This window comes from Fistularia commersonii, chromosome 28 (assembly GCF_037954325.1).
Source record: "Fistularia commersonii isolate RoL2024-O1a breed Wild chromosome 28, RoL_Fcom_v1.0, whole genome shotgun sequence".
NCBI classification, from domain to species: domain Eukaryota; kingdom Metazoa; phylum Chordata; class Actinopteri; order Syngnathiformes; family Fistulariidae; genus Fistularia; species Fistularia commersonii.
The window spans coordinates 10,456,023-10,473,878 of NC_141311.1; the positions used below are offsets into that span (position 1 = coordinate 10,456,023).

Below are 17,856 nucleotides of genomic sequence, written 5' to 3' on the forward strand. Positions count from 1 at the left end.
ATGATTCGCCGTCTTCCAGCTCCTTAAGTGCTTCAGCTTCAATTCTGAGGAAGAAGAAGAAGAAGAAGAAGAAGAAGTGGAAGAACGTCCAACTGTTCGAGCAGGGAAAGTTCTCGTCTCACCGTTCCAATCATCGGCCTCGCCGGGTTCCCGCGCCGAGGCTCCTCCCCGGCGATATTAATATCCCCACGTCCTCGTTCTCTCCCTTCCTCCTCGTCGGCCCGACCGAGGAAGTCTCCCGACTCGAAGGCCTTCAGAAATGTTTTGAGCTCCTTCTCCCGAAACTTCATTTCCGACCAACCTGGTCAACTTTTTTTGTTACCTTGCAAATGCAAGCGTCTCCTGTTCTAGGAAGACGCCGCGGTGAGAATCTCCCTCCTCTTCCTCCTGGATGTCGCCCCGTATCTGGGTTTCTGTGTCTCTCTCACTCTGTCTCGTTTGACCTGGATAAAGATTTTTTTTTTTTTACAGCTGGGAACGTACAAATCTGAGTCAACTGAAAAAAAAGGTTTATTACACATTTATTACACATTATGAACAGATTCTCAAAGCGAAACCTTAAGGTGACGGGAATTAGAGACGCTGGGATGTCCGAAAAGGACGGGGACCGAGGCGCTGACCAGGTTGGAAGCAGGGCGGGGAAGCTGATTGGACGGGGAGGGAGGAGAGGGGCGGGGCCAAAGGTGGAGGAGAGGACGACCAATGGCGAGCGCGAGACTGGAGAAGTTAAAAGGGAATATAATCCCATTAAGACAAGAGTCAGACCGCGCAACTGGAGATAAACTGCTAATCTCTCACAATGAAGGCGCGCTGGAATTTAACCTTCATCAACTGAGATTACTGTCGCCGCACCGGATTATCATAATCTGGTTTGAGTTTCTGACTTTTGTTCGTGCACTTCGAAATCACGTCGCAGGCGTTTTTTTTTTTTTTTTCTCTGAACGCTCACACCCAAATTCCCCCCCGACAACCCGCCCTCGCAGCTGTTTCCGCGACAACAACGGCACAATAGTATTAATCACAGTAATAACTGGTAACCATGATGGTTGGATCACCTGGCGTCTTGCGGGACGACGCTGGATTCATTGTTCAACACTTTTTGTGTGTGTGTGTGTGTGATAAAGTTACTGACAGTAATTTTTTTTTTTTTTTAATTTTTGCTATTTTTTCTATTCCAGCAGAAGGACAGGCTGTGCGTTTCTCAAGGTCAAAACGCAACGCCGCCTTTAGTCGCCGTCGCCATCGGCCTCCGGGTCTCTACCCGAGAGCATCTTCTTCTCTTGTTTGTCATTTTATTCAACCCCTTCGTTTTCATTTGCAGCCGGATCACGTTACGTGCACGTAGATGTCGCTCCGATTCCTCTCATTTAGGACAAGCTAATGAACAGCTAGCCGTTAGCCGCCAGGTGAATGACGGGACTCGGTTATCAAAGCGGCGGAGGTCGAAGAGGTCAAGGTGTGTTTCCGGTTCATCAGCAGACATTGAATCACCTTGAACTTGGTAGAACTCTGATAAAGTTTGGAAAAAAATCGGACAAAAAAGTTTGCCCTTCCGACGATCGGTTTGACAGGCGAACGAATAAAATGCAGGCGCTTATTTTTCTATGTTAGCTTTAGCATTAGAAGCTAAACACAGCTTTTGTACGAATAATAATCGCAGATCACCCGCACAATGCACGTGCCCGCAACTTTACATGTCGCTATTCAAAGCTGGAGTTGAAGCGAACCCGTGCTGCGGTTATTATGTGATTCATCCTTTGTGTCAGTTTGCTTCCCAAACAGCCTCCATCGATTTTATTCGGTCCTTTTTGTGGGCTATGAGTACTTGCAGCAGAAAGGACTTCAGCGCCTCAAATACATTGATCCACGCGAAGTCTATCCGGGAATTTAACTCTCGTTGAAGCAGACGTCTTTATTCGGAACATCCGGGAACCTAAGGGTTCTTCTGATTTTCCTTCTCGCCCCTTCGCTCTTTGTGTTGCAGGAAATCCGCAACATGACTACCAGCACAGCCACCTGGATCTGACCGCCCTCACGCCCAAACTGGGTAAGAACCGTCTCGACCCGTCCCGGCACGCTGTCCCGGGGGCGGCGGGGAGGGGGCGGACGATATCTGGCGATAAAACCGCCGTTTTTGTTCGGACGCAAAAGCTCACCAAAAAAAAAAAAAAAAAAAAAAAAAAAAAAACTGTGACTTCCAGCTGTGAGGGGAAATTACAATCTAAGGAACCGATAAAGGAAATGAAAAAAGAGGATCGTCCGGAGTTATTGAAAATCCGATTACCGATATTGTTATATTTTTTCAAATGCAATTTCCTTTGAAAACGGAGGGCACTTTTATAACGGAGCCACCTGGACGACTAAAAAAACTACGACCGAAACCGACAAGCGGATCAGAGCTAAAAGCTTAATAGGACAACGGCTTTCATTTCACCCTGAGCCCCTTCCCAAATATCCACTCCGGAACCAGGATTGTCATTGAGCAACTTTCCCCGGGGCCGAGTGCGGCGCCGCCGCCGCAAACCGGCTTCTCCTCCAGGCCTGGCGATGGCTTTCAACAGCACTCGGGAGCGGCGAATCAAACTCTCCACGCCGTGCTTTTTTTTCGAGTGCTATTTCGCTCCCGACGGCGATCGCAACCGTCGTGCATAATTCGAGAGTTGCCTTTTTTTTTTTTTTTTTGTGTGTGTGTGTTAGCAAGAGCCGGCCCTGAATCCTGATCCTGCTGTGCATGTTGATTGTAATTTGATCCTTCTTCTCTCACTTGGATTTGTTAGCCCACAGACAAATGAGACACGGTAAGTGATACACATACACGTTCTGTTTATGTGTATTTTTTTTCGCTCGCCCGTCTCCTCCTCGGCGGGGTCGTCATGACGTGCTCGTGTTTTTTTTTTTTTTTTTTTTTTTTTTTTCATCATCATCAAACTCTTACTCGAACCTGCAGATTTTAAACTCCGCCACACCGCCCCTCCCCCAACCTGATCCCCTGGCCTGTTTTTTTTAAATTCCAAATAACAAATGGATTTCTGGTACAGGGTTTTAACCTTTATGGTATATATATATGTTAAAAAAAAATTGTGTGTTGCGTTTATGAAATCCTTGAAGGCCTATGGAGGATTTGATTTTTGCATACGCCGTCCCTTGAAAGGTTACTATTAAAAAAAAAAATACTCGACGTCTATTTGAGTCCTCCTCGTACTTAGGACATAAAAAGCCTAACTTAAATTATCCACCTGCATCCACTTCTGAGTGGCGTCATTGTTTTATATTCTGCGTGTGTGCAGTCAGCTGTCAACCCGAATTTAAAAACTGACTATTTTACTAAATATTGTAAGATAAATATTACAAATTTTATTGGTTTAAATTATTATTTTATCAGTTTTTTTATCTTTCATTAATTAACCTTTATTTAACCAGATAAAATAAAACACTGAGATCAGGATCTCTTTCACAACCTGGTTAAAGAGATCAGCAGCAATTGTTCCTGAGAACATTTTTATTAAAATCCAAGATCAACATTTAAAGACTCAACAATAAGAGCAACAATTAAAGAATGAACTTGAGACATTTGAATGACGCACTCCAATAAAGCACTTCCCGAGAGGTAAGAACGGTCGCTGTCACTTATAACTTTCTGAGCCAGAGAGAAGAAAAAGAAGCTTCACCGAAGTTTAGTAACCAGTTTAGAGTATTTACATGGGCTTTTAATGAGAGCTTCTGATCAAGGATAAAACCCAAGTATTCGTAATTCAGAACCTGCTCTACATGTTTTCCTTCAGATGTTAAAATACTCATGATTTTCTGCGGTAGCACCTTTGTATGAGGCGAAACCATGAACTTGACTTTATCTGTGTTTAAAAGCAATTTAAGATCAAATAAACAAGACTGGGTGGCAACAAAAGCAACTTGTAAAATCTCAAAAGCCTGAATGTGTGAGGTTGAACGACAGTAAATAACGGTTTCGTCTGCATAGAAACGATAAATTGCATTTGACAAGTTATTACAGAGATTCTTTTTTAGATTGGAACTAAAATGGATCCCAAAGCTGAACCTCAGGGCACCACTTTAGTAATATACAGAAAGGAAGAGGAAGTTCCCGCAACCTGAACATATTGTGTTCTGATGGATAGATTGTCGGCATCCGCATGCTTGGATAAGCCAAGTAGGCTTGTGGAGTGGAGATAAAATATTATTAAATTCTTAAACAAATCCTTTAGTTGATTGCAGATGATTCTTTCAAACATTTTGGCTAAAATTCCTAATTTTAGAATTGGTCTGTTGCAGGACATGTATGCTAGCTGTGAAAAAGATCCTTTAGTTGATTGCAGATGATTCTCGCAAACATTTTGGCTAAAATTCCTAATTTTAGAATTGGTCTGTTGCAGGACATGTATGCTAGCTGTGAAAAAGATCCTTTAGTTGATTGCAGATGATTCTCGCAAACATTTTGGCTAAAATTCCTAATTTTAGAATTGGTCTGTTGCAGGACATGTATGCTAGCTGTGAAAAAGATCCTTTAGTTGATTGCAGATGATTCTCGCAAACATTTTGGCTAAAATTCATAATTTTAGAATTGGTCTGTTGCAGGACATGTATGCTAGCTGTGAAAAAGATCCTTTAGTTGATTGCAGATGATTCTCGCAAACATTTTGGCAAAAATTTATAATTTTGAAATTCGTCTGTTGCAGGACATGTATGCTAGCTGTGACATGTGGTGCGGTGTGCTGTAGGGGTAACAGAGAAGTTGAAGGTGGAGGTGGGACTCCATCAGGGATCAGCTCTGAGCCCCTTCTTGTTTGCAGTGGTGATGGGCAGGCTGACATGAGGTCAGAAAGGAATCTCTATGGTACATGATGTTTGCAGATATCATTGAGCTCTGTAGAGAAAAGGGTTGAAGAAAATCTAGGGAGGTGGAGGTATGCGCTGGAAAGGAGAGGAATGAAGGTTAGTCGCAGCAAGAGAGAGTATATGTGTGAATAAGAGGAACCCAGGTGGAACACTGAGGCTACAGGGAGTGGAGATCAAAACTTTGGAGGATTTCAGGGACTGGTGGTTAACAGTCCAGAGCAGCATAGAGTGTGGAAAAGAGGTGAAGAGACGGGTTCAAGCAGGTTGGAATGGGTGGAGAAAAGTGTCAGGGGTACTATGGGATGGAAGACTATCAGCCAGAATAAAAGGAAAGGTGTACAAGACAGTGGTGAGACCAGCGATGCTGTATGGACTAGAAACAGTGACAATAACGAAAAGACAGGAGGAAGAGCTAAAGGTTGCAGAAATGAAGATGCTAAGGTTCTCTTTTGGAGTGACCAGGATGGGTACGATGAATACGAACTGCACATGTTAGATGTTTTGGAGAGAAGGTCAGAGAAGCCAGACTGAGATGGTTGGGTCATGGACAGAGGAGGGAGAGTGAATATATTGGTAGACGGATGCTGGATTTGGAGCTGCCAGCAAGGAGGTCCAAAGAGAAGATTTATGGACGTAGTGAGAGAGGATATGAAGGTAGTTGGTGTGAGAGAGGAGGATACAGAGAATAGGGTTAGATGGAGAAAGTTGACTCGCTGTGGCGACCCCTGAAGGGAAAAGCCGAAAGGAGAAGAAGAAGAAGAAGAAGAAGAAGAAGAAGAAGAAGAAGAAGAAGAAGAAGAAGAAGAAGAAGAAGAAGAAGAAGAAGAAGAAGAAGAAGAAGAAGAAGAAGAAGAAGAAGAAGAAGAAGAAGAAGAAGAAGAAAAAGAAGAAGAAGAAGATGGTCTGTTGCTGTTAATATCTGTAGGTTCACCCTTTTTAACTGGGGGAGGACAAAGGCCAACTTGGAAATTCTAGGATTTCTTTAGCTGGTAAGACAAAGGTTAAATATGTATAAAAAGGCTCAACAATAAAACCAGCAGTCAACTTTAGGCAAAAGGGTTGATGTGATATGTGCTCCTGAACGACAGTCTGTGCATCGGAAGATCGGTGGTCGCGGCGCTTATTTTGAGCGACACAAAAATCAAAACACAATTTTAATGTCACACAAACACCATAAGCTACCATTTGAGGATTAACATTAAAAAATAAAACTAACATAACCAAAATAATTAAACTTGGACAATCAGTGGACTCTTCGCCCGCCTCCCCTCATTCCCACCTTTTTAAAACCGTGTACGGATTTGTTTGATGGCAATTCAGCTCATCAGCCCGCCTCCATCCCTCCATCCTTCCATCCCCTCATCCAATAGACTCCCAGTGTGACCCCCTCCCACACACACACACACACACACACACACACACACACACACACACACCTTGGAGTTGACTGACGCGTTACCTCCTGCTCACACCCACAGAGAGACCCCAGCGGATGAACAACATCCTGACTTCGGCGACGGAGCCCTACGACCTGTCGCTCTCCAGATCCTTCCAGAACCTCAGCCACCTCCCGCCGTCCTACGAGCTGGCCCTCAAGTCTGACATAAGTAACTACTCTTCATCACCACGTGCGTTAAGTAGGCCTCCCGCCGTTCACCCCTCGCTCTTTTGTCTTTGCCTGTCACCCCACCTGTTAGTTACTCCTTAATACCGTTTTGACGGACCCTTCGTCAGGGCGCGGACATCCCGGTGTCTCGGACCAGATGGTCCCTCAGAACGATCGCATTCCTGAGAATGCGGCGACCGATGTCGGGTACAAACCACTGCTCTGACTCAGTGGCCGGTTTAGGTTGACATTGTTGAAGTGACCTCCTGCTGAGTCGAGCCTCATTCTCAATTTTGCAGGGTGGTACGACCTCACCCTGATCTGCAGGGAGGGGGTGGAGGGGTTCCTGTGCTTCACTGGAGGCCTAGGGACCCCGAGTACAGCACTACGTCCGTGTCACTGCAGAGAGAGTTCTGGATTTATAGGAAAATCAGGCCACCACCTATGGAGAGACTCAACCCTTCACTCAATCATTCACACATTATATTGAGACATACAACTCTTGCCCCTCTAATCAACACATCATATAGACATGCAACTATTTGCATGTCACACAGAGATGGACATCAGTTCACTAGAAACCTGAGACCCATGCAAACTTAGGGGAGAACATCCAAACTCCATACAGGTAGGGCCCCTGTTGGAAATTGAACCAGAGGACCTCCTTGCTTTAAGGCAGAAGTGCCAAACCTCTGCACCACCACAATAAATCATTTATTCACTGCTGCTCACCTGGCTCACCAGCCAAACTACGTTCTCTCAAAGGACATCCTTGATTCATGTCCTTCTCCAAAGAGGCTCTCGGCTCTGAGCAGGGGCTCCGTTTAGAGGCGACAAAGATTAATTTCAACAATTTCCCCGGATTTGGAGCAGAATCATAACGACTCAGAAGAACTCAGATGGATTGAAGAGAAGCCGCCATCAGCCAGAGGAACCCATGGCATCATGGCTTCTACCTTTCAAAAGGGGGATTCCCCTCCAGGGATGTCCATCCATCCATCCATCCATCCATCCATATTCCCCTGCTCATCTGGTCGTGGGGGCAGCAGCCAGAGCAGTGAGGCCCGGACCTCCCTCTTCCCTGCCACATGGTCCAGCCCCTCTGGGGGACCGCGAGGCGTTCCTAGGCCAGCCTGGAGACACAGTCTCTCCAGGGTCCTGGGTCTTCCCCGTGGTCACCTCCTGGATGGACATGCCTGAAATACCTCCCTTGGGAGGAATCCAGAAGGCATCCTGACCAGAAGTCACATCATCTGACTCCTCAGATGGGGAGTCTGGCCACCCTGCGGAGGAAACTCATTTCGGCCGCCTGTACCTGCGATCTCGTTCTTTCTGTCACTACCGACAGCTCGTGACCATAGGTGAGGGATGGAACATAGATCAACCGGTAAATTGAGAGCTTTGCCTTTTGGCTCAGCTCCCTCCTCACCCCGACAGACCGGTACAGAGTCCGCATTGCTGCAGACACTGCACCCATCTGCCTGTTGATCTCTCACTCCATCCTTCCCTCACTCGTGAACAAGACCCCGAGATACTTGAACCCCTCCACTTGGGGCAGGACCTCTTCCCCGACCCGGAGCGGGCTTACACCCGTTTCCGGTTGAGCACCATGGTCTCGGATTTGAAGGTGCTGATCCTTATCCTGGCCGCCTTACATTCGTCCACCAACAGAACTACATCATCTGCAAAAAGCAGACAACTCGATCCTGCTGCCACCAAACCGGATCCCCTCAATGCCCTGGCTGTGCCTTAAAATTCTGTCCATAAAAGTTGTGAGTAGAATCGGTGACAAAGGGCAGACTCAGTGGAGTCCAACTCTCACCAGAAACAAATCCGACTTACAACCGGCAGTGCGGATCAAGCTCTGACACCTATCATACAGGGACCGAACAGCCCAGATAACAGGGTTCGGTGCCCCATATTCCCAGAGCAACCCCACAGGATTGCCCGCAGGACACGGTCCAATGCCTTCTTCAGAGCCACAAACCACATGTAGACTGGTTGGGGCTAACACCCATGTCCCCTCGAGGACCCTGCCAAGGGTATAGAGTTGGTCCACTGTTCCACGACCAGGATGAAAACCACACTAGTCCTCCGGGATCCGAGGTTCAATGACCCGGTGGCCTCGCTTCTCCAGCACCACTGAATAGACCTTACCAGGGAGGCTGGGGAGTGTGATCCCTCTGTCGTTGGAGCACACCCTCCCATCACCCTTTTCAAAAAGGGGGATCACCACCTCGGTCTGCCAGTCCAGCAGCACTGTTCCCGACATCCACGCAATGCTGCAGAGGCGTGTCAGCCAGGACAGCCTGACAACATCCAGAGCTTTGAGGAACCCAGGTCGCACCTCATCCTTCCTTGGAGCCTCGCTACTGAAGAGTTTTTTGACTGCTTCAAGCAACTTCAGCCCCAGAAATAGGTATGTCCACTCCTGAGTCCCCCGGCTCTGTTTCCTCATTGGAGGGCGTTTCAACGGGGTGAGGAGGTCTCTGAAGTATTCCTGCCACCGATCTACAATGTCTCAAGTTGGGGTCAGCAGTGCCCCGTTCCCACTGTAGACATAGTTGACGGAGCACTGCTTCCCCCTCCTGAGCCGCTGGATGGTGGACCAGAATCTCCTCGATGTCCACTGGAAGTCATTCTCCATGGTACCCCTGAACTCCTCCCAGGCTTGAGTTTTTGCCTCGACAACCACCGAAGCCGCATGCCGCTTGGCCTGCCGGTACGTGTCAGCTGCCTCCGGAGCCCCAAAGGCCAGAAAGGATCCCTCACTGCCGGGGTCAACTCACTACCAGGTAGTGATCATTTGACAAGAAAACAGGACTCAGGTTCAGATCGGAGGGGCCATTCCTCCCAATCACGTCCTTCCAAGTCACACTGTCGTTGCTCATATAAGCATTTAAGTCTCCCAGTAGAGCGAAGGAGTCCCTGGTAGGAGCGCTCCCTAGCAGCCTCTCTGGGGATCCAAGAAGAGCAGGTAAAACTGAACTGTTGTTGGGTGCATAGCCGCAAAAAACAGTCAGAACCCGTCCCCCCCTCCTGAAGGCGGAGGTAGGCTACCCTCTCGTCCGTCGGGTTGAATTCCAACGTGCAGGCGCCGAGTCCGGGGGCGATCAATATGTCCACACCTGCCTGGCACCTCTCACCAGGGGCAACTCCAGAGTAAAAAAAAAAGAGTCCAGCCCCTCTTGAGAGGCCAGATTCCAGACTCCGTGCTGTGTTTCGAGGTGAGTCCGACTATATCTAGTCGGAATCTCCAAGCCTCGCGCTCAACGATCAATAATAAGTCTAAATGTTAAAAAGAACGAATGCATCATTTACAATCTGGAAAAACAACACTGCTGCATCAAAACCAAAACGGAATGACAAAGACAGGCGGCGCATGTGTGTGTGTGTCTGTATGTGTGTATGTGTGTGTGTGTGTGTGTGTGTGTGTGTGTATGCACGTGCATCCATTGTCTTCCCCCTAAATCATCCTAAAAGGGATTAAGCATATCTAATCCTCCAAATGAGGAAAAAAAACCTTAATTGCTTCATCTCTTGCCCCTCCGTCATTCGGCCGTCTCTGTGATAGATGATCCACCAGAACCAAGTTCATGCTTGTAGAACCCAGAAAACACACACACACACACCCCAGGGTTTAAATGTTTTTGTCCAGATTTCAGGCGTGGCTGGGAGGGGGTTGATGTTCCAGACATGGATGAAAATAATCTTCGGATGGAGATACAGGTTTAGACAGTGTCACATCGCTCTTTGAGTTTCACTCCCCGCGGTTTTGATAATACCACCAAGCGGGTTGACCTACTTCCTGTTCCACATTTTGTTTCCTGTTTCTCCTCAGATCTTCCTGCCGTCCTGATACTTGACCTGCCGATCAGGTCCTCGGCGTGTCCCTGAACGCGTCGCCTTCGTGTGACATTTTCCCGCCGTAATGTCAAATCCAAACAAACCCTTGCCGGTAAATGCCGCGGCTCTGTTTTGGGAATGTGGCGAGGCCAGAGGAGGAGGCGTGGTCGGCTGACCTTCCAGGCCTGAACCCTCTCCCGGCGCACGTTCCTGTAAACCCCCCCCGGGCCACGGCGCCGGAACGGCTATTTAACGCGAGGCTAATTTCTGCTACGCTAACAGCCAGGGTGCTCTATCAAGAGCGCCCCCATCTGACCACGTTCTTCCGAGAAAAATATAACCGTAGCCGAGCCGGAGCTTAGGAAACCCCCGCGGGAGGTCGTCTCAAGGAGCTCAGATCTGAGGTTCCTCTCCTGTCCCCAGGTGAGAAGGACATGGATGACTTCTACGCCCGGAAGCACCACCACGCCGACTTTGGCGGACGCGGTCCGACCCACATGGTGAAGCTGAACCCGGACCCCCAGCAGCATCACCAGCAGCACCACCAGCAACGCCAGCGTCCCCGCCGCGTCCAGCGGGCCATGTCCCAAGATCACGTCCTGTCTCCTCCCAGGACGCCGCGGCGCGGGGACTACGGCCTGTCGTCTTACGGCGTCATGGCGGCCGCCGCGTACGGGAGCAGCCGCCACCTGTCAGAGGAGCAGCTCCTGTCGGCCGATCGCCTCCACTCCCAGGACCCCCTGCTGTCCCCGGCCATGAGGCGCGACAAGTTCCGGGAGAAGGCCATGGCGCGGGCCATGTCCCACGCCGACATGCTGCTGCTGCCGCCCACGCCGGTAATGGACCGCCACAAGATGACCAAGATCCACTCGCAGCCCGCCGCCGCCGCCGCCGCTTCCAACGACTCCTACAACACACTGACCGTCAACCATCCGGTCTCCGCCTCCAAGAGGCAGGCCTTCGCCTCGCGGCGGACTCACACCGTAGACCACCTGCAGTACATCCCGGGCCACCACCACACCTTCCGCCCGGCCGGGAAGAACGAGGTGACTGTTTGAGGGGACGCCTCGCCCTCGCCTTCGCCCTCGCCGCGGCCCGCTTCACCATCTTCCTGCTTCCCGCTTCCCGAGAACCGGAAATTTACCGGGGCTCGGCGAGGCTTCCTGGCCTAGAGCGCCACGAGAGCTTCGCGCGTAAAAAAAAAAAAAAAAAAAAAAAAATCGAGAGGGATCCGACACCGGTGCAGACAATGTATTTTATATAACTAGTAAAAAAGGGACTTGTATCAACTTTATAAATATATAAATACACTATATTTACTATTTGTACTTCCAGTCCTCGTTTAGAGCTCGAGAGCACCTCTCAAATCGTGGATTTGTGGGTTAAAAAGCACAATGACTGACCCCTGACCCCTGACCCCGCCCCCCCAAACCCCACCCTTTTTTTAAACGCGTTTATTTTATTCTTATTCTCCAATTAAAAAGGGCCATAACTTATCGGCCAGTTAGTGGACACAGACGCTTTTTTTTTTTTTCCGTTCGCATACAATAGATGATTGTAAATAGGCTACGCAAGGCGCCGTTTATAGCGTATTGATTTATTTAATTTTTCTTTTTTTTTTTACCCATCCCACCCCCCCAACCTTCGAATCTGTCGCGGATTCCCACTCGCTAATTTTAACCTTAGATAAGACGAAGCTCCCGGATGACGCGCCTGTCGTGAAAACACACAGATCAAATGCGTTCAAGGGATGCCGTTTCTTTTTCTTCTGACTCTGACGGATGAGTGTGTGTGTGTCCATGTGTGTGTGTACTGACCCGCCTCTGTCCGAGGCCTCAACTGTTTGTTTTCGTTACAGCCTTTTATCAAACAACTGGGAAGATCTAGACCTTGTGACCTCCGCCTGTCGGACATCTCGTCGCACTTTTTGGTCGATCCCGATCGGCCAGCGGTAGAAAGTGAACCCGAAGGGTGAGGAACATTTGGCCGGGAGCAGTTTAGATGTTCCTAGATGATCTGACTGCTGATGAAGATCGAACCTCCGTCTAGACGCTCCGGTCAGTCAAAATGTTTCCGATCGTTCTCCTGCTAGCCTTCTCGGGAGCGTCAACGTTCTCAAATTCACGGATTTAAATGCATTTGATTAAAAAAAAAAAATAAAAAAAAAAAAATGAAGATCTCAAATAAACACTGCAAAATTCACATCCTTTTTTTTGACAAACCTATTTAATGTTGAATACAATATTTACTTATAAATAGGAGATTTCAAAGGTTAAAAAAAAGATTGTTAAGGAAATTATCGGAGCTTATGAAAATCAGACTGAGTCAGGTGTAAAGTTCACACACCTTTATCTAAGCATCCGGTCAGGCTGATGCCTTAATCCAAATGGATGGACTGTTATTACACTGATATTACACTAATATTACACTAATAATCAATCAGTGGCGCATTATTCCAGTTGTTTCGTCATGCCAGGAGGCAGAGTCTCCTCTATTTTCATTAGACAGACGTCACGTCCTACAAAATAAGACCCAGCAGGATTGTAGGTTTGAAGGAAAGAACCAGGAAGTGGGTTCTCGACACAGTCACAGGGAGTGTTGGGAGCTTATTAGACAATTCCAAAAAACACCAGAAAAGAAAATTTAGAAAAATTGACTCATAAATCCATGCATCCAAAGTCTCCCCTCCTCCCCAGATAGAAGAGAAAAATAATCTGGTAACCCAGGTGCAGGTAACCCGGTTTACTGGCCTAATCCCGACCCGTCCACAACCGCAGCCGGATCGTTCACCTTGATTATTGATCTCCGTGGACACAGATCACCTAAATCACCTCAGAGGTGATCTCCTCCCTTCCTCCATCACTTAATTTTTTTCAAATGTGTTTCCTGGCTTTTTGTCATACTCGTAGTTATTTAATCGAATTAATCCGCGATATAATCCGTCGAATATGGGTGACGGTAAACCCGTGTGTTATTACACGTGTATAAACGATAGACGATGACGCCACTTTGCACATGTCATGAGTTTTGAGGGACGTAGAACGGTGGAGCATCGGCCAAATGTATCCCGTGCTGATCCTCTTCCTCCCCATCGTGTGTGTGTGTGGGTGTGTGTGTGTGCGGGGGGGGGGGGGTCACATGGTCACATGTCTAAGACGACCCAATGTCTACTTTCACTTTGTTAACGATGATGTCATCCCAGGAGCCTTTGCTTCGGCTCCTCGCGTCTAAGCGTTCGGAGGGTTCTTGTGACAGAGGCTTTGGAGATCCTGGAGATCCTGGACAGACTCTTTCCCCTCCTTTTTTCTGTTCATTTTTACGTTTTGGATTTTTATTTAAATATCAGCTTCACGTGGTGAGGAAGAGGAGATCCCGCTGTCTGTGTGATTTTTGTTTGTTTACGGTCTATTAAAGCACTTGAGTGAACTCCATCCCCCTCGTTCTTCGTTCTCGTGAGCAACATGTTTAAAGTTCTCCCCTGTTACACTTATAAAAAAGTCGCCGACTCCCATAAATTTATTAAGAAAGTCTTGTTTCATAATTTTCATGTATAGCTTTCAGGGTTGGGCAATCCAATCGGCGTGGCTAGTAAAAGGCCAGAGCTTTGAGCCTCACTGGTTAACGGATCATTCACCGGTTTACTTCCAGGCTACCTTATCAGTGTATGCTAGCGCCGTCCGCCTAGTCGAGTCCCGTGTCTGTTTGTGGGACCTCCAAAATCCAAGACAGTTCAGGACGTTCAAAGAAATACCAGTTGGTGGATTCGTTTTGGAGGAAGACGCCATTGTTTACATTTACCCGTCGGACACCATGTTGGATCGGGCTCCATCCGCTTTGCTGGAAATGGGGTTGGAGCCAGACTGGACTAAATTGGCGTGCAATAATCTGACTTGAAATTCAAAGATAATCAACAAGAAATTCCGAGAAATGTACCGAAAATTTTGAAGATTGTTGGAAATGATGGAGATGACGGAGATGATGGTGATGATGATGGATGGAGATGAGAAAGATAATGAAGATATAGATGATGGAGATCGGAATCAAAAACAGAAATACTAGAATGATAATGGAGATGATGGAGGATTGAGACGATGGAGACAACCAAGATGATGGAGATTCTGCAGTTGGGCGATGTTAGTATCTTGTAAGGCTGCAGAGGAGGAGTCAATGAAAATACAAAATTATTTATGCCACCAGAACATTCCTCAAAAGCTGAGCATAGCTGCTTTCCTCCGCTGACCAACCAGGAAGCAAAAGGATTGTGGCTCCGTCCTCCGCCGGGATCGGAAATTGGACAATTTGCGTAATTCATGTATCGGTCTCGAGCTGTCGACCTCCGGGTGGAACCGAGGAGTGGCCACTTCCTGTAGATGCAGGGAGTTCGCGGAGGCCAAGTGTGTGGCTGCACCTCCGCGGTAGTTTATTGAAAGATGCAGATAATACGCCGGAGGCGGTTCACACACACACACACACACACCAGCCAAGGTCTTCGTTCTCTAGAACATTCTGACAGAGCGAGTCCTGCAAATGATTAAACACGCAATGTGATGCCAATGAGATGGGGCTTATAATACACTATTAATAACGGATCACACATCGAAAAGACAGAGGAGGGAACACAATTCTGTGGTTGGAGAAAGAATCTAAAGAATTCATTCATTCAGCCTTTTCCTGCACAGCTGTCACAGAGAACGAATTTTCCCAAAAACTGCGAGAATCGAACCCATGATCCGAAAAGACCTTCCTGAAAGTTTGTCCTGGATTATTTTATTTTGTTCTCCAGATGTTCTTCCGTCTTCCATTCTGTTTTTCCGTAGTGACTTTTCCTTAATGGGGCTCATGGACTATTTGATAGGCAGCATCCAAATTGACGCTGGTGATGTTTTATATGTCATCAGCATTTTCTGTCACTTTCTCACTCACACAAACACACAAACACACACACACACACACGCATAGCAACATATTTTGCCCGGAAAGAACATCACGAGACGATGGATGGAGCGAGTGTGCTGTGCTGTGTTTCTCCACGTGTTCGGAGCATTTCTGTCTTGTTGCAAATGGAGTATAGAGCCCAATATGGTTAAACTATTAAATGCTTTTAAAATATTTAAATTTGAAATTTTAATACAGGTTTCTCATTAAGAGGATTAAGGGAAAAAAAGAGGAGAATAATTCACTTCGTATTGATTTTTTTTTTCCAGTTCTTTGATTTTTTTTTATGCTTATTCTTGTCTCGTTTCTTTTTATAAAACTAAAAAACATTAATCTACTAGGACCATGTGTCTATCCTTAAAAGTCCTCATTTTGTTTTTATTTATCATATTCATTAAATTCTCTTTTGCTTACAGACAGAGGACGGCAGCAGCAGGTTCTAAGCTAACGCAGGCCACATTTCTTATTTAATTTTTATGCGCGGGCAAACTAGGTATCATGTAAATCGAACAAAAAGAAAATTGCAATATAAATATTTATATTTTTTGGCATTTTATTTCAACTTTAAAATCATGAATGATCATATACATGTATTGATATTATTTTGTACGTAATCATCCATACAAAATGAAACAAAAGGGGAAAAATAAAGAGTTTCTAAATTCAATATTGATGAAAAATACATATTAAAATATACAAAGAAAATAGTTTTGCGGGCCGGATAAGATAGCAAAAATAACCAGGTCTGCTGTAGAACATGGTGGTGTATAAAAAAATCCATCAAAAATCTTTATACTAGTGTTAAAATAGGCAACATGCTGGGAAACCGAAATGAGCATTTGCCACCCAGTCCAGTTTATGAGAGACTGATCAGGGGATGCGAAAATTATAGAAAATGGCCGCTATAGTACGGAAACAACATTTATAACACTGATTTTTTTTTTTGTTTTGTTTTTCATGATGGCAGGTGAGGCTCCGTCTCGCCTGCCTCGCCCTGAATGTACGACGCTGAAAAAGGTCTGGTTTACCCGAGTACAGATTCAATTTCAAGCGTGAGCCCGAAATACGCGTAAACAAAGTAACCGAACATTATTCTTGCGAAAGACTCGGGTTGAGTCGAATATCGCATCTGTCCTGCGGAGGAACCGCCGTCTCGCTGTTTTTGAATCATTCTGTTCTCCTATCAATCATCCCTCCTTCCGGCGTCTCCAGCAGGAGGGTTAGAAGCTGAGAACACGAGGGGAACTTCGCCGTTTCCACCACGAAAGCTAAAGTTAACAAAGAAAGACGGGTAAACAGGGAAGGGGGGGGGGTTGGGAGAGACGGGAAACTGTAATTCTTCTCTGTCATCTCTGCGACACGTCGGCCCATCTCCGGTTTTCCGGCGACAACAAACGAACGCGCAGTCGGACCTCCCTCAGGTGCGAAGCTCCAGACTGTTTGAGCGGGATGAAAGGAGGATGTTCCGCGGCGCGCCGACCGGATCCGGCTGCGCGCCCCCCCCGCCGACAGCTATCTGACGGAAGGGGAGACCTCCGACCGAGGCGACGCTTGTTAACAGACGTCTGCATTCGTTTGCCGCTACACGGCAGAGACATCTCTTCCCATTGTTCAAATTAGCATTTGGAGTCGGCGTCGGAGAGAGTTCAACAAGATGCAGCGCACTTTCAGATGTTTCTGCAGCGAGGGAGGAATTTTCCATTGTTGTTGCTGATGGATTTGGACGGTAATCTTTCCTCTGGTCTGCAAGGGTGTGTGTGTGTGTGTGTGTGTGTGTGTGTGCATGGAGGGGGGTAATACCGACCATTGTCCGGAGGAGGTCGATGAGAGGCCCTGCAGGGGGCAATGGAGCGAGTTCAGACCAGAGCAAGGCGTGAGACAGCCTCTGTCCCCATACCAAGAAAATATCCCCATACCATGCACATGCACGGCTTCGTCCGATATCAGATATACGACACGGGTAGGACCGTGCACGCGCACGTGTGTGTTTGGATCTGACCGGGTGAGGCTGCAGCTGGGAACAAAAACAAAAGCGGCAAGCTCGAGAGAGAGACAGTGCTGTCGGAGATACTGACAGACACGGATTGTACAGAAAATGTACGGGGAACATTTAGAGAACATGTATGGAACATATAGAGAACATGTTTCGAACATATAGAGAACATACAAAGAACGTGTACAGAACGTACACAGAACATACGCTGAAAATGCATGGAACATACAGAGCACATGCACAGAACACATAGAAAACATATTTAGTATTCAGAGTACATAAACAGACCATACACAAAATATTCAGAAATCATACATGGTACATACAGAGAACATACTTAGAACACATGCACAGAACATACATAGAACACGTGGAAGGCCGATGTAGAATATTCTCAGGACTTTTAAAGAACATACAGAAGACACGCCTGGTCGGAAACTTCCAGACTGTTGGTTACAGGTTCTACCACGAGGCAGCAGCTCTCAGTCTCGTGGCATCGGTGGCCGGTTGCCATGGTTACGCTGGTGACTTTTCTCGGACGACAGTCTCCGCAGATTTTCTATGGGTCCGTGAGCTCATCCGTGAGACTTTCATCGGCGGAGAGTTAAGGTTTCCACTCGTACCC

General features: G+C 47.1%; 1 protein-coding gene across 3 annotated transcripts in view; it reads left to right on the plus strand.

Annotated features, from left to right (window-relative positions):
- Positions 1 to 11,929, plus strand: part of shisa6a (shisa family member 6a) — a 43,395-nt gene extending 31,466 nt beyond the window's left edge. Inside the window, exons 5-8 of one of the 3 annotated variants that reach the window (XM_086175519.1) lie at positions 1,985 to 2,047; positions 2,778 to 2,798; positions 6,330 to 6,479; positions 10,727 to 11,929. In XM_086175519.1, coding sequence (XP_086031645.1) covers positions 1,985 to 2,047; positions 2,778 to 2,798; positions 6,330 to 6,479; positions 10,727 to 11,361 — 869 coding nt within the window. In that variant the 3' untranslated portion in view covers positions 11,362 to 11,929. The remainder of the gene's footprint in view (positions 1 to 1,984; positions 2,048 to 2,777; positions 2,799 to 6,329; positions 6,480 to 10,726) is intronic. The other 2 variants (XM_086175521.1, XM_086175520.1) reach the window with 2 other exon arrangements.
- Positions 11,930 to 17,856: the final 5,927 nt, after the last annotated feature.